A 12,500-nucleotide genomic window follows, 5' to 3' on the forward strand; every position below is an offset into this window, starting at 1 on the left:
TTGTAGTTTTTGTCCACTTTTTTTTTTAATCGCGCAAGGAGAGGGGAGGGGAGTGGAGCGAGCTTGCTGTGCACGGTATGGAAGAGTACTACATGAGTACGCTGCCAGGCGCTAGACCGCACAAGCACACAGATTGGATAGTTTCCCACGGTACACCTGACAATATCTCGCGGCACACAGTGGTTGAAAAACACTGCTCTAGGGCTGAAGTTCGACACCTATGGCGGAGAAGATCCCTGAGCCCTGTTTTGTCTTTTCTATTCCATCTGCACAGAAAATAAACATTACGTTTCGAAGACTGAGACCAATATTAGCCCAATAGCCTCGTTGGGATCGCAAAGGCTCGATTATTAGATGTCTCAAAACGATAATCCTGCGGTGCGGGTCCTGATCTACTGACAGGGCGATTCCACCGCATCCGCTTTGCTCCGTTGCGGCGTGCCGTAGTACAACACACCCATGTTAATTAATGAGAGCGATTTCACAGCATTCGCCAAGCTCCGCTCCGTTCCGCCACAGTCCACCGTGGTCCGTCAGCGCAAGACTTGAAAAATCTGGTCCGCCGTGCACGCCGCCGCGTCAATGCCACAATTCAGCAAGCACCAAAAGAATGTGGTCTACATCCGGTTACAAAAGCAAAGTTGTGTTCTTCTTTGCTGATTGATTGAAGCCAAAAGCGAGTGCAAGCTTCTGCTTGTCTGTGCCATTGCCATCGAGACACTTTTCTCCTGTTAATTGGCACTAACGGGAGTTGCAATTCAATTAATTCACTTCAAGTTAAAATTAACGTTGCATGTTCGTACTCACCCATTGTAAATGAAGCATGTGAAACATATTTAGTACGTATTGTGTTTTCATTTATTCACATTTGTTTTCTGTTTTGAATTAATGTGTTGGCGCGTTTGATTGATGAGCGCGCAAGAGAAGGGGAAGAATGCTAGACTCGCACTAAAAGAAAAATAAAAAAAACAAACACAAAAAGAAGAAGATGATTTGTCCACGCGCTGTTTTAGCATGGCATTCACGGCTTCACAGTAAATGGGACCAGTTTAGTTGTCTTCGGAGACCGAGAAGCCTTTTTTAGGCTTATGCAAAGAAGTGTTATCCAAGCAAAACTTTCCACAAATGACCGATTTGATTATCCCTGCACAAGCGTAGTTTGACTTCCCAAGGAATGTTAGTAATGTGTGAAGCAGGGAAAACAGGGGAAAAAAAACGATTGACAATTGAAAATTGTTGACATAAAAGAGAAAAGTCACCATGTGTATATGTGTATGAGCTGAGGTTTGTTATGGGCTACTTTCCTGATCTAAATTGGAACATTTTGACAAATTGGACAACACAATTGACTTTTTAGTCCACACACAAACACACACACACACACAGAAAAAAATCCAAATCTAGTCATCAGGAAGAAGGAAATGAGTGAATGATTACGAAGACCATCCCCTGCTGGTGAGCTTGACTGCGTTCCTTTAGCTAACTCATTGACTGCCGACAATTCAGTAGGCCGAGTGGTTGTTGGCCAATTTTTTATTTATTTTTTTTAAAGGAGATTTGGCGCTGGTATCCAAACGGAACCTAAAATTGCCAGGGTCCGAATGTGGGCAATATATCTTCAAAGCAATGGCTGTCAGTGAACGACGAAATGAAGACAATGGTGTGCGATGGCTCATGAAGTGGGCTGTTTGCGAAAACCAAAAAATGCCCTGGGAATAGGCATAGCTTTGATGTTGGTGGTGGTGGTGGGGTGGTGTGTGTGTGTGTGTGTGTGTGTGTGTGTGTGTGTGTGTGTGTGTGGTGGTGGTGGGGGGTGGGGGGAGGGCATTTGTTGATTACTTGTTTGCGGGTGCGGAAACAGGCTAGGCAATGCACACGGTACTACACAAAATTACCGCCTCCTAACACAAAGGCAGAAGTACAAAAGCGGGGGGGGGGCAAAACATGGCCTTGGTTAAAGTGAAGCACGTTTCCAAAAACAAAGCAGGCACAAACACACACACACACACAAACAGAAAGAGATTGGGGGCGCCAAGCTGTCTGAGTGCAAAGCGTCACAGCATAGACCACTTACCGGCCGGCGCCACCTTCAGTAAGGCTTGCTGTCGTTCTTGGAGCGCTTGAGCTGCACCTTGAGCCGCTTCATGCCGATTTGGAAACCGTTCATGGACTGGATGGCCGCCTGCGATGACACCGGGTTGTCGTAACTCACGAAGCCTGCGGGCAGAGAGGGATCTTTGCAATTCAGTTTTACACCGCACTCGTTTCGCCAAGTTTGCATACAGTATAAAACACTCACACACAGGATGTACTTTCTTTTCGCAATATCTGTGCATCTTAGATTATTTTGTTGCTTTGTAGCCATTAGAAAAAATTAATGAAAAATCAAATATATTTTTTTGATTTTGTTTTAATTTGACATATTTTTTACATCTTTTTCTCCCAATTTAATCACGATACATCTCTGATTTTACGGAGCCTGTCTGGTGCAAGGGTAAAAAAAAAATGCACTAATTCATTCCCTCAGTTTACTAATCTGTATCCTAAATTCACTAAACCGTACCCTCACTTCACTAAACCGTACCTTCAATTTAGTAATACGTACCCTCAGTTTAGTATTCCAGAGCCTGATATGTACGGTTTAGTGCAAATATTTTTTTTATACCCTTGGCACAAGGGAACATACCTCAAATGCATAATTTTTGTTGTTGTTTTTGCATCTGTATTTTTTTCTTTTTATCTCTACAAATGTCTAACCAACAATAATGACATCATATTTAAAGTCGGTACACCTTTAATGTAGCAAACACGTTGGACATTTTGTAGAATGTCAAAGTACTTGTAATAATGTAACAGGGTAATGAGTACTATATGACATATGCAGGTGTTGAAAATGGGCAAACTGACCAAAACACTTGCTGAGGTTGGTCTGCTTATCAATGAAGACTTTGGCAGAGATGACGTTTCCAAAGGGCATGAACATCTGGAGCAGGTCCTGGTCACCAAACTCTTGCGGCAGGTGGTAAATGAACAGGTTGGCCCCTTCTGGACCTGCGCAGGAACAGCTTGTCTCATGTGTGAGAAGTATAATCAAGTGCTTCGGCGCCATATGAAACATTATATGAAATGCCAAAACGCAAGGACCATCACATGACATCTCCAACGTATTTTTCTGGGTACATCAAAAACTACAAGTAGGACTAAAGTGCAAGCTCACCTTCCTTTTGGCTGCCCGCGGCCGAGATGCTTTGTTGTGACAGCAAGCTCTGGTTGTAGAGACCCGGTAAAGCGACAGCGGCGGCGTACTGCTGGATGCCGGAGTAGGCCTGACTCAGCGCTTCCATGGTGCTGCCAGATCCGTTGGACAGGTTTCCCGAACCCAGGCCTCCGTTCAGAGCTGCCATTCCTGCGCCGCACAAAGGCTGAAGTGAGCTTGTACACGGGGCGCCGGAGCCTTCTTTACCATAACAGGTGCAGCCGACATAGGTGAGAATACACTGTGTGGAAGGTCCAACTGTACCGGGACCATTCAAAGTGGATGTGTCCAAATGCAAACACAAGCGCAGACTTCTTCTCTTACGTTGCCACATAATTCTAAATTGCACGCACCTGCAAGGGAGCCCACGTTGAGGCCGGCCCCCGTGCTGGCAGCCAGAGACTGCAGCGTTCCTAGGGAAGCCATGGGGTTCACGGACGACGTGCTGCTGGAGGTGGGGGATGAGCCTGACGCAACAAACGCGGTTGTAAAACACAAGCCCCGAAGGTTCAAAAAAGTAAAGGCGGCGCATTTTCAATCTAAGATGGTGCACTGCTGCCCTCTGCTGGCGGCTTGTCTCATTACTACACTTTAAAACTTGCAAACTCAAGCGCCAGTCTATCTGATTAACGTATTTTCCTCATCAAAAAGTTTACCAGATTATAAAGCGCCCGTGTCGAAAAACGGCATAGTTTAAAACGGTTTTCATACATAGAGAGCACAGCATTATAAGGCGCATAGAAAAGAAGCTACAGGATGTGGCTGGGCTTACGTTATGCATCCATCAAATGGGAGCTGCGCTAAAGAAATGTCAACAAAACAATCAGAGAAGTCAGTCAAACTTTTCAATCAGAAATAAATCGATAACTGAAATGCAGAGGTAAAAATTGACGAATTTACATAGGAATGAAGTTATTTCATTTTTTTCGTCCCCTAAAAATCCTAACTCATAGCTTAGGTGCTATATAAAGTGCTCTGGATGATAAAGCACATTGTCAGCCTTTGTGAAAATTTAAGGCTTTTAGGTGCTCCTGAAAGTGCACAAAATACAGTACTCAGCCCCAAGCAATGGAAAACTGAAAACTGGAAAAGTATGAAGGAAGGCTTTTACCTGAGCTTGTTAACGCACTGAGCGGACTACTTGATGTGGTCATGGCACTGGAGCCGCTTGCTGAGGCCTGGCCGGCCGTCACTGCTGCCAAGGCGGCCAGGTTCTGCAGACCTGATGTACACACACACACACACACACACACACACACACACACACACAACCAATTATGGAAAGCCACCTATGTGCACGTAGGTTGCCGTCATAACACCCTCTTTCATCCGGTGAGTATAGCCACAAAAGGCGGCCTCCTTTAAGCACATGCCCTTCACACGCCGATTACCGGAACACCATGTCATGTCACTCATGTCTATGACTCAACCTCACGTCCGAGTTGGAGTGCGGAGCAGCGCACCTGAAGCGGGGTGCAGGTTGCTGAGCGTGTTCCCTGCAGAGGCCGACTGCTGCAGCAGCTGCAGGTAAATCTACACACAGCAAAAAGTCACAGGCAGCCTGCCGTTATCTTCTTCAGCCTTTCTGGGTCCAAGTCAATCAATGCCGTTATCATCATTTGCATTTGCATAACAACGAGTAACTGACTGAAGAACTTCACACTTGTTCACCTAGAAAAACTCCACTTTCAATGGAACTTAAAGGAACAACTAGGAAAGACTTTTCAAAGAATAGTAATAAAACATATAAGCAGAAGTGGCATTGGTCAGCACTGGCTGACTGTCCGTCAGTCAATCGCCGACGGACGCCGTTTTGCCGACGGACGCCCGTTTTGCTGACGGAATTGATCAATGATGGGAATGCTAAAAAAAATAAAATAAATAAATAAATAAAACAGCAATTTTCTTCCGTCGTTGCAATTGTCGGAATAGACATTATGTCAGACGTCCATCAGAGCCACTTTGGGAAAGAAAGCAAATTTGGGGGCAGACCCATTGGTTACTTGAAAGAGTGACCACCTTTCAGTGGAAATGCATCCCAGAATGCTCTCATCAGCAAACAATTTCTTGATGTAAAACATATTAAAAAAGCAAAATAACACAAAAAAATCTCTTAACACTTAATTCTACACGTTACTTTTAACTTTTGGTCGGCAAAATTGTGTAGCGTATGAGTTTTGGTTCATGAAACCAGGACTAAGAAAGGGAGCAACTACAAATAATGCATGTAGCCGAGGTTCTTGCAAACGGGCGGTAAATGTCTCCGTTTTGCCCTATTTGCTATATAAGGCCAGGTTTTTCCCCCCCCCCATCAAAATCAAATGTTTCAAAACCTCCGGCCAAAGTGGAGATTTGCCCAAGCCTCCGGTTGCGTGTGACCAGCTTCAATGGAGATTTGCATCATCGCGCTACTCTTTTTCCCACCGAAGATGCGGATACCGGTGATGTCAGACGCGGGAGTTCTTTCTGATTGGACAGGATTTGCAACACTACCGCCGCCTAGCAACTTGGCATGCTTGTACACAAATTTTTAACCGCACTATTAGGTTTCATACAGACGCAAGTTTTTTAAATAAACAACGACGACGACGAGCAGTTGTTGCAAATTTAAATTAGCCGGTTACATGTAGACAAGGCCTAAATTTAAGGCTGATCAATTACAATGATGGATGAAAATTGCAATTTGGACATTTTTAATTCACCTTTTTTTTTTTTTTTTTTTAGCATTCCCGCCCATCATTGTTTGGTCCGTTGTCAAAACAAGTGTCCATCAGCAACGGACTGGTCCGTCAGTTCTGACCAAGTGCCCACCTCTGCATATGTCACAATTCTGCGCTCCAAAAGGTGGGAGCAGCTTGAAAGGACCAAAACAACTATGGTGGACGAGACAATTTCATGTAAACACGTCTATCCTGCTTTATTGTTTTTGTTTTAGCTTTTTTTTATTTTATATGCACACTGGTGCTTTGCCGGGATGCTGTTGGAGATGCAAATTTCTCCATGTGAGACAATCTTATCTACAATGTATTTATCTGGAGGAAGAACGAGGTGTATCTTCCAAGCATGACGATATTTGAGCATGGCCAGGTACTGCAGTAAACGCTAGTCTTAAGCCCACCCGCACAGTGTCCTCATTGCGCATGCGGGACACTTTTGGCCCATTTAGCGTTCAGACACAGGTCACAGTTATGGTCTGCTATTGGTCAGCGTCATGGTTTCAAATTGGCGGCATCTTAAAGCTTTGTTCTTGTGTGAGTGCTTACAATATCATATTTATTGTGCATTTTAGTGCTTAATTCAAACGTTAATTGGTTAGCCATGGGTCCCAAGATTGCTAGTGATGTTAAAGAGAGAAGTAAGAAGATGATTAGTATGGAAACGAAGCTGGAGATAATCAAGAAATATGACGAAGGCTGGGCTAGGGTAGCCTTGCTAGGGAATATGGCCATTACAAGCTCGTCACATTACTAAAAGGTAAATGAATCCTTTATATATTTTTTTTTATTTATGATGTTATTTGATTGTATACATGTATATTATATAGAAGTAACACTTACTCTACTATTATCTTACCAATTTTTAATATGTATATACTGTACAATTTTGATGTTTTAACCTGGGGTAATTAGCTATTGCCCGCCATACAACGATTTCGCCTTAGGATCCCAACCCCAGAATGGATTAATTTCGTAAGGTGGGGGTCCACTATATTTTGCTTTGAATGGAATTGAAACAAAGGCAGCTAAATTCTAAGACTGAGAATCAGTAAAACCCTTTGCCTATGACATTGATCTACTTTTCTGCAAGGAAGCGAGGAGGCGCTTACTGCGAGGCACTGTGGCCCCAGGCCTCCCAGCCCGGTCAGGTTTCCCCACATGGACGCGGCGCTGAGTTGCTGCATCTGCTGCTGCAGCTGAAGCGTCATGCGCTTTTGCTCCTTGTCCTTCTGCGTGTCGGCGAACTTCACCACCATGGGTGACGAGCAACCCTGAAGACAAACAAAGAGCACGTAGGAAATTTCTTGGAACTCCTCTTCTTTGCTTAGCTGTGCCACTCAAAGACAATGTCAACATTTGGAGAGCAGAAGTCATATTTGTGTTTGGGGTCCTCACCTCCATGGTCTGGGACTGGTGCATGGACTTTATGGCGGCTTGGGCCATCTGTCTGGCAGTGAAGGTGACGAACGCACAACCTGAAAGACAGACATGTGTATGTTTCTAAGACAGAGGCGGACTGACAGCAGGACAAACGTCAAGCAGAGTTTGGACGTTCATGGATGGATAGGACCGGTTACCGCACATTTTCAGCATTTAGTGGCTAGCTGTTTTCAGGGGATGCTCTTGTGTATATATGATGTTCTGTATGATATTTGTTTTTGTTTTTTTCACCTGTAAAGGCCTTTGAGACTGCAGTGATTCAGGGCTATACAAATAGACTTGACCATTACGGACAGACAATTTGTCTTTTTTTTGCACCTTTTACAGTACCATTTTTTTCTACAATATAAGGCAGTGGTCTCCAACCTTTTTATCACCATGGAACGGTCAACGCTTGAGATTTTTACTGCGGGGGGCTCAAAATGTACAAAAATGTACGCAAATTACCCAAAAAGGGCAGCACTATATAACATGATGAAGATAACTAATTTTAGCAAGCATGTTATCCACAGCCACAAGTTGTTGGATCAACAAACATACTAATTTGGGCATATTGTCATACATCAACATTCTTACAAAAAATGTACAACTTACAGACAATCGTGGACCAGATTTCACAGACAAAACAACGTGTGTGTCACCGACTGCTCTCAAAACCACACCATCCTTATTACGACAAAATGTAATATCAACAGCGGCCAGAGACGGCGTCAAAAAACAAAGATCACGCCAAACAAAGCACAATTAATAAACTGTTGAACTAAATCAGTTCCAAAACTTTATTACGGATGCGGTCCATGCGGCCTTGTACCAGTTGATCCACGGACCGGTACTGGGCCGCAGACTGGTGGTTGGAGACCACTGCTATAAGGGACACCTTAAAAGCCTTACATTTTCTCAAAAGCTGACAGTGTGCCTTTACTGTATAATCCTGTAACACTTTTAAAATAGGCCATTCTATGATAGCCCTGAAGTGCAAATGCAAAAAAGAAAAGAAAAAAAATGAAAAACACGTTTACAGAAGACGAAACAAAACAAAAAAGGGATTTCAAAAGACGAAAAAAAAAACGAAAAAGGAAAAATGCATTTTAAAAGACGAAATGAAAAAAAAAAGAAAAAAAAGAAAATGCACGAAACATTTCATAAAGCTGTATTATTTTTAGAACAAACGGGTCATGGTGGAGCCGGGAGGGAATGGTGGACTCACGACTGATTGGACGAGGAGCAGCAACTTGATTGGACTGAAATGACATAGCCTATGTCTTTAAGCAGTAAGTGTGACATGGTCACTTTCTTTATAAAAACGATCAACAGCAATTCAATCGTACGACGTTGTTTTTGGGTCACCTAAAAGGAAAAAAGACGAGATGAGAATAAAGTTATAGCACCGAGTTATATGGGTCTCCAAGAGGGGAAAAAAAAGACGCGATGACGCAAAACAGTCATTGTGCCGTAAATCATATGTGCTTCTGTTGATGCGCCGATGCTTCTTTTGTATTGGTATGTTGTTGTATGTTCTTATCCGACATGGAAAAAAACAGCAGCGTTTTGAAATTCCATGCCCGGTACTTACTATAAAGCACAATAAGAATGATCGAAAGCTCTAAATTACGATTCAACTTTGGCAATTCATTACCTGAAATATGCAAATAGTGACACCTAGTGACCTAAATAAATCACTGTTTCAAATCAAATCTATAGCCATCTGAACCTGAGGTGCTGAACATCCATTTTATTATTATTTTCATAATTATAACTTTGCATATGCTTTGTGACAAAACTGAAAAAAAAAACTGATGCCTTGTTATTCATGTTCTGCAGTGAGTTAAAAAAAGTCACATTGGAACTGAGACCAACCAAAGGGGGGCTAGTGTAGGGATGATTAGTACAGTGTTCAATATTTTGTAGTGCTTGTATCACTGACAGGCTAGTCTCAGAAATAGTATTTTCATGACTCATGAGCATCATTTGAAAATGGTCCTCACTAATTAAAAAGCGAATTTTATTTTGATCATGGGCTGCAATACCCATAAAAGTATAATACAATAATGTAATTAACAAAGATGTAGTAATGTAATGCTAACTTTAGAGATTTCTTTTCTCAGGACATTTTTTTTTTTTTTTTTTACTAAACTTCCAATGTTTCATTAGATTATGGACAAATTGAATTGCAAAGCCTGTTTCTAGTGATATCATGGTCTTAATTTATGAGCGAGTGCCATGCCGATAGATTAAAAAAAAATTTAAAAACTAAGTTAATGGATCAGTCTTTTTCTTTCTTGCAGATTGACAGCGAAGTCATCCTGCTCATGGAAAATAAATATCTGGCAAATTACCATCCATCATTTTAATGACAGGTTTGTCAAGACTAACACAAACTCAAACAAAATGAATGTCCTTTTAAAAAACTAAGGTAGAAACTCAAAAAGCAGTCAGGAAAAATATGACCACTTACAAGAAAACAACCCTCACATTATTGCAATTTAATTCAGAGCTTAGGAGTTAACAGGAAAAAAACATGTTCACTTGAACAATGAAGTGTCTCAGTCACTTTCAGCTTGAGCTGGCTTTATGGTATTCGCTTGTCTACATATTGGTTTGTCATAATTCAAATTTATGTTGAAATTAGTGTAAAAACTGTTTTTTTTCCCCCACGATATGTATCGTATACATTCCACTGTACTGTAGCTTAAATTTGCTGAGCATATTGTGAACTCAGACTGGGCGCTTACTTTAACATGCATTACAATACACAAAGAAACTCTCTTCTAAAAAAAAAATAAAGAATAACTGGTTGAAGTTTGTTCTCTGCTCCTCATAGTTGAAGGCCTGAAGGACAAGAGAACGTGGCGTCCTCCATGCAAGCCGTGGCTGGGTCATGATGTTACTCGGTGTGTATTTCATGGATTCACTACTTGATCCACTACTTCCACTAATAAGTGTACATTTAAGAAAATTCAGTGAACCAACATAATTTATCACAATAAATTGAATATCTTACTCCATGCATTTACTCCACACATTTTTATCTGGATAGTAGGAAGGAAGATTGGATTGACTCAAACACAACACGCACACACATGGGTGTGTATTTGTCTTTCTGTATGCATGTATATACACGCAAAATAGTCATACAGTGATCCCCCCTACTTCGCGGTTAATGGGGGGTGTCAACCCCCCGCGAAGTCTGAAACCCACGAAGTTGGGTATCAGTTCCTATTTTCTTTCCTTTCTTAATTTAACAATACATTATCCTTATTAACATTATTGTCAAAGTCAAAGTCAAAGTATATTCAGTAAATAATTAATATTACTTAGTTTGTTGAGAATTTGTTCTCAGGACTGGTTATCTACACTAAGACTCTGGTGAAAGGGTACGCAAGTCATCACGTTGAACTTGACGTTTATTTTGGCTCATGTACGGTGTATCATGTAGTATCTGTTGAATAATAAATCAACAACAATGTTAAAGTCAGTCGACTAACATATAAACACTTGCCGAACTTTAATCTATGAATTTACTGTATTTTTAGCCTACATTAGCGGGTTAGCAACAACTAACAACAACTACTAACTATAAAGTGCAAACTCTAAACAAACGAACACATAAACAGAATAAACACTCATCGCTTAGTAAACATAGGCAGTAGCGTGCGTTATCAACATAAGTGATAATAAACTATAAATATATGTCACCGTAACGAGCCGAATGACGCACAGAGAACGTAAAACAGGAAATGGAAATGCAACGTGACCCTACAAATTAAAAGCATGTATTTCAAAATAAGATTAAAAAAGTCACGAACTCTAACGCTTGAAGAATTCTTAACACAGGTATTAACTAATATTACTTAGTTATTTGATGAATACAGTACAGTATAATGTACTTTTTTGCTTTTTTCAATTCTTTTCCATTTTTGCGGATTTTTCAAATTATTTTTTATTTTGAAATATTTTTATTTTTTCCTGGAAAAACCCACAAAGCACTGAGACCATGAAGTAGGAGCGAGCACTGTACTTAATTTGCAATTGGCTGCCAACGAGTCCTGGGTGTCCCCTGCCCACTGCCTGACAAGCAGCTATAATGGATAGATGAATACAAAGTACTATATCAGACATTGTGCAAAAACAACAAATATGTCCAATCGCAATGATTATCGCAACACTATTATTTCAGACTGGCAGGGAAATTAGCACAACAAATTCTCATCTTTAGTTGTTTTCTTTATGAAAACGGGAAAGATTTTCTTGTTGCACTCTCAGTACATCAAATTGTGTTTATTATCGCTGTGCTTAATGAGAAAAAATTGTCCACTTTTCAAACCTGAACACTAATGATCCTACCTTACACAACGCTAGTCCCCCTTTGATTGTTCTCGGTTCTTGTGTGGCTTTTTTAACTCACTGCAGACATGAGTAACGTTCGTTTTTAAAAAAAAATAAATGACTATGTCACATGGAATAATTTCCTGCTCAAAGACAAATGTCATTTACGTCCCATTGAGTTGCCCCTCTTCGTCCAATTAGTTGTGAGTCCACCATTCCCTCCCGTTCCCACCACGTCCGGTTTGTTCCAAAAATAATACTGCTTTTGAAATGTTGCCCTAACCCTAACCCTTTCTGAAAATGTTGCGTGGAGACTTTTGTAAAAATGTTTTTCTTTTTTTTTTTAGCATTTCATCTTTTAAATGCGTTTTTGTTTTGTCTTTCGAAATACGTTTTTCTTTTTTGGTTTTGTTTAGTCTATTGTAAACGTGTTTTTCTTTTTTTTGTTTCGGTTTTAGTTTTTTCATTTGCACCTCAGGGGCACTGTATCATTCATTGAAGGTGCACCCTATAATCTGGTGCACCTAATACAGTGCATAAACTGAGTTTTTATTTTTTTATGGGTGACGAAAAAAAAATCGCCATGTATATTCTTCAGTTTTTACCTTTGCATTTTAGTTATAAATGTATTTTTTACAATTACATTTTTTTTTTTTTTTTTTTTACTTTTGATATGCTATACAGTGATCCTGCGCAAGTCTTCAAAGGAAAGGGGTAAATGTTCACAGTGTATAAGGTTTAATAATTTAAGAGTTAAGCAA

At 40.8% G+C, this 12,500-nt stretch overlaps 1 protein-coding gene and 1 long non-coding RNA gene across 6 annotated transcripts in view; one reads left to right on the plus strand and one right to left on the minus strand.

The window, feature by feature from the left end:
* The window catches only part of celf1 (cugbp, Elav-like family member 1), a 36,929-nt gene that overhangs the window by 1,196 nt on the left and 23,233 nt on the right, over positions 1 to 12,500 (minus strand). For all 5 annotated transcript variants that reach the window (XM_088413386.1, XM_088413385.1, XM_088413383.1 and 2 more), the window contains 8 exons: positions 7,369 to 7,448; positions 7,083 to 7,244; positions 4,720 to 4,789; positions 4,368 to 4,478; positions 3,610 to 3,723; positions 3,218 to 3,406; positions 2,908 to 3,051; positions 2,075 to 2,217 (listed from right to left, as the gene is read on the minus strand). In XM_088413386.1, the coding sequence (XP_088269512.1) occupies positions 2,090 to 2,217; positions 2,908 to 3,051; positions 3,218 to 3,406; positions 3,610 to 3,723; positions 4,368 to 4,478; positions 4,720 to 4,789; positions 7,083 to 7,244; positions 7,369 to 7,448 (998 nt within the window). In that variant the 3' untranslated portion in view covers positions 2,075 to 2,089. The remainder of the gene's footprint in view (positions 1 to 2,074; positions 2,218 to 2,907; positions 3,052 to 3,217; positions 3,407 to 3,609; positions 3,724 to 4,367; positions 4,479 to 4,719; positions 4,790 to 7,082; positions 7,245 to 7,368; positions 7,449 to 12,500) is intronic.
* LOC148425185 (uncharacterized) lies at positions 8,578 to 10,358 on the plus strand. The gene is made up of 3 exons (XR_015865419.1): positions 8,578 to 8,684; positions 9,699 to 9,770; positions 10,235 to 10,358. It is a non-coding gene; the product is annotated as an uncharacterized LOC148425185 (long non-coding RNA).

The sequence above is a fragment of the Hippichthys cyanospilos genome, chromosome 4, assembly GCF_059441005.1.
Source record: "Hippichthys cyanospilos isolate Australia breed blue-spotted pipefish chromosome 4, RoL_Hcya_1.0, whole genome shotgun sequence".
NCBI classification, from domain to species: domain Eukaryota; kingdom Metazoa; phylum Chordata; class Actinopteri; order Syngnathiformes; family Syngnathidae; genus Hippichthys; species Hippichthys cyanospilos.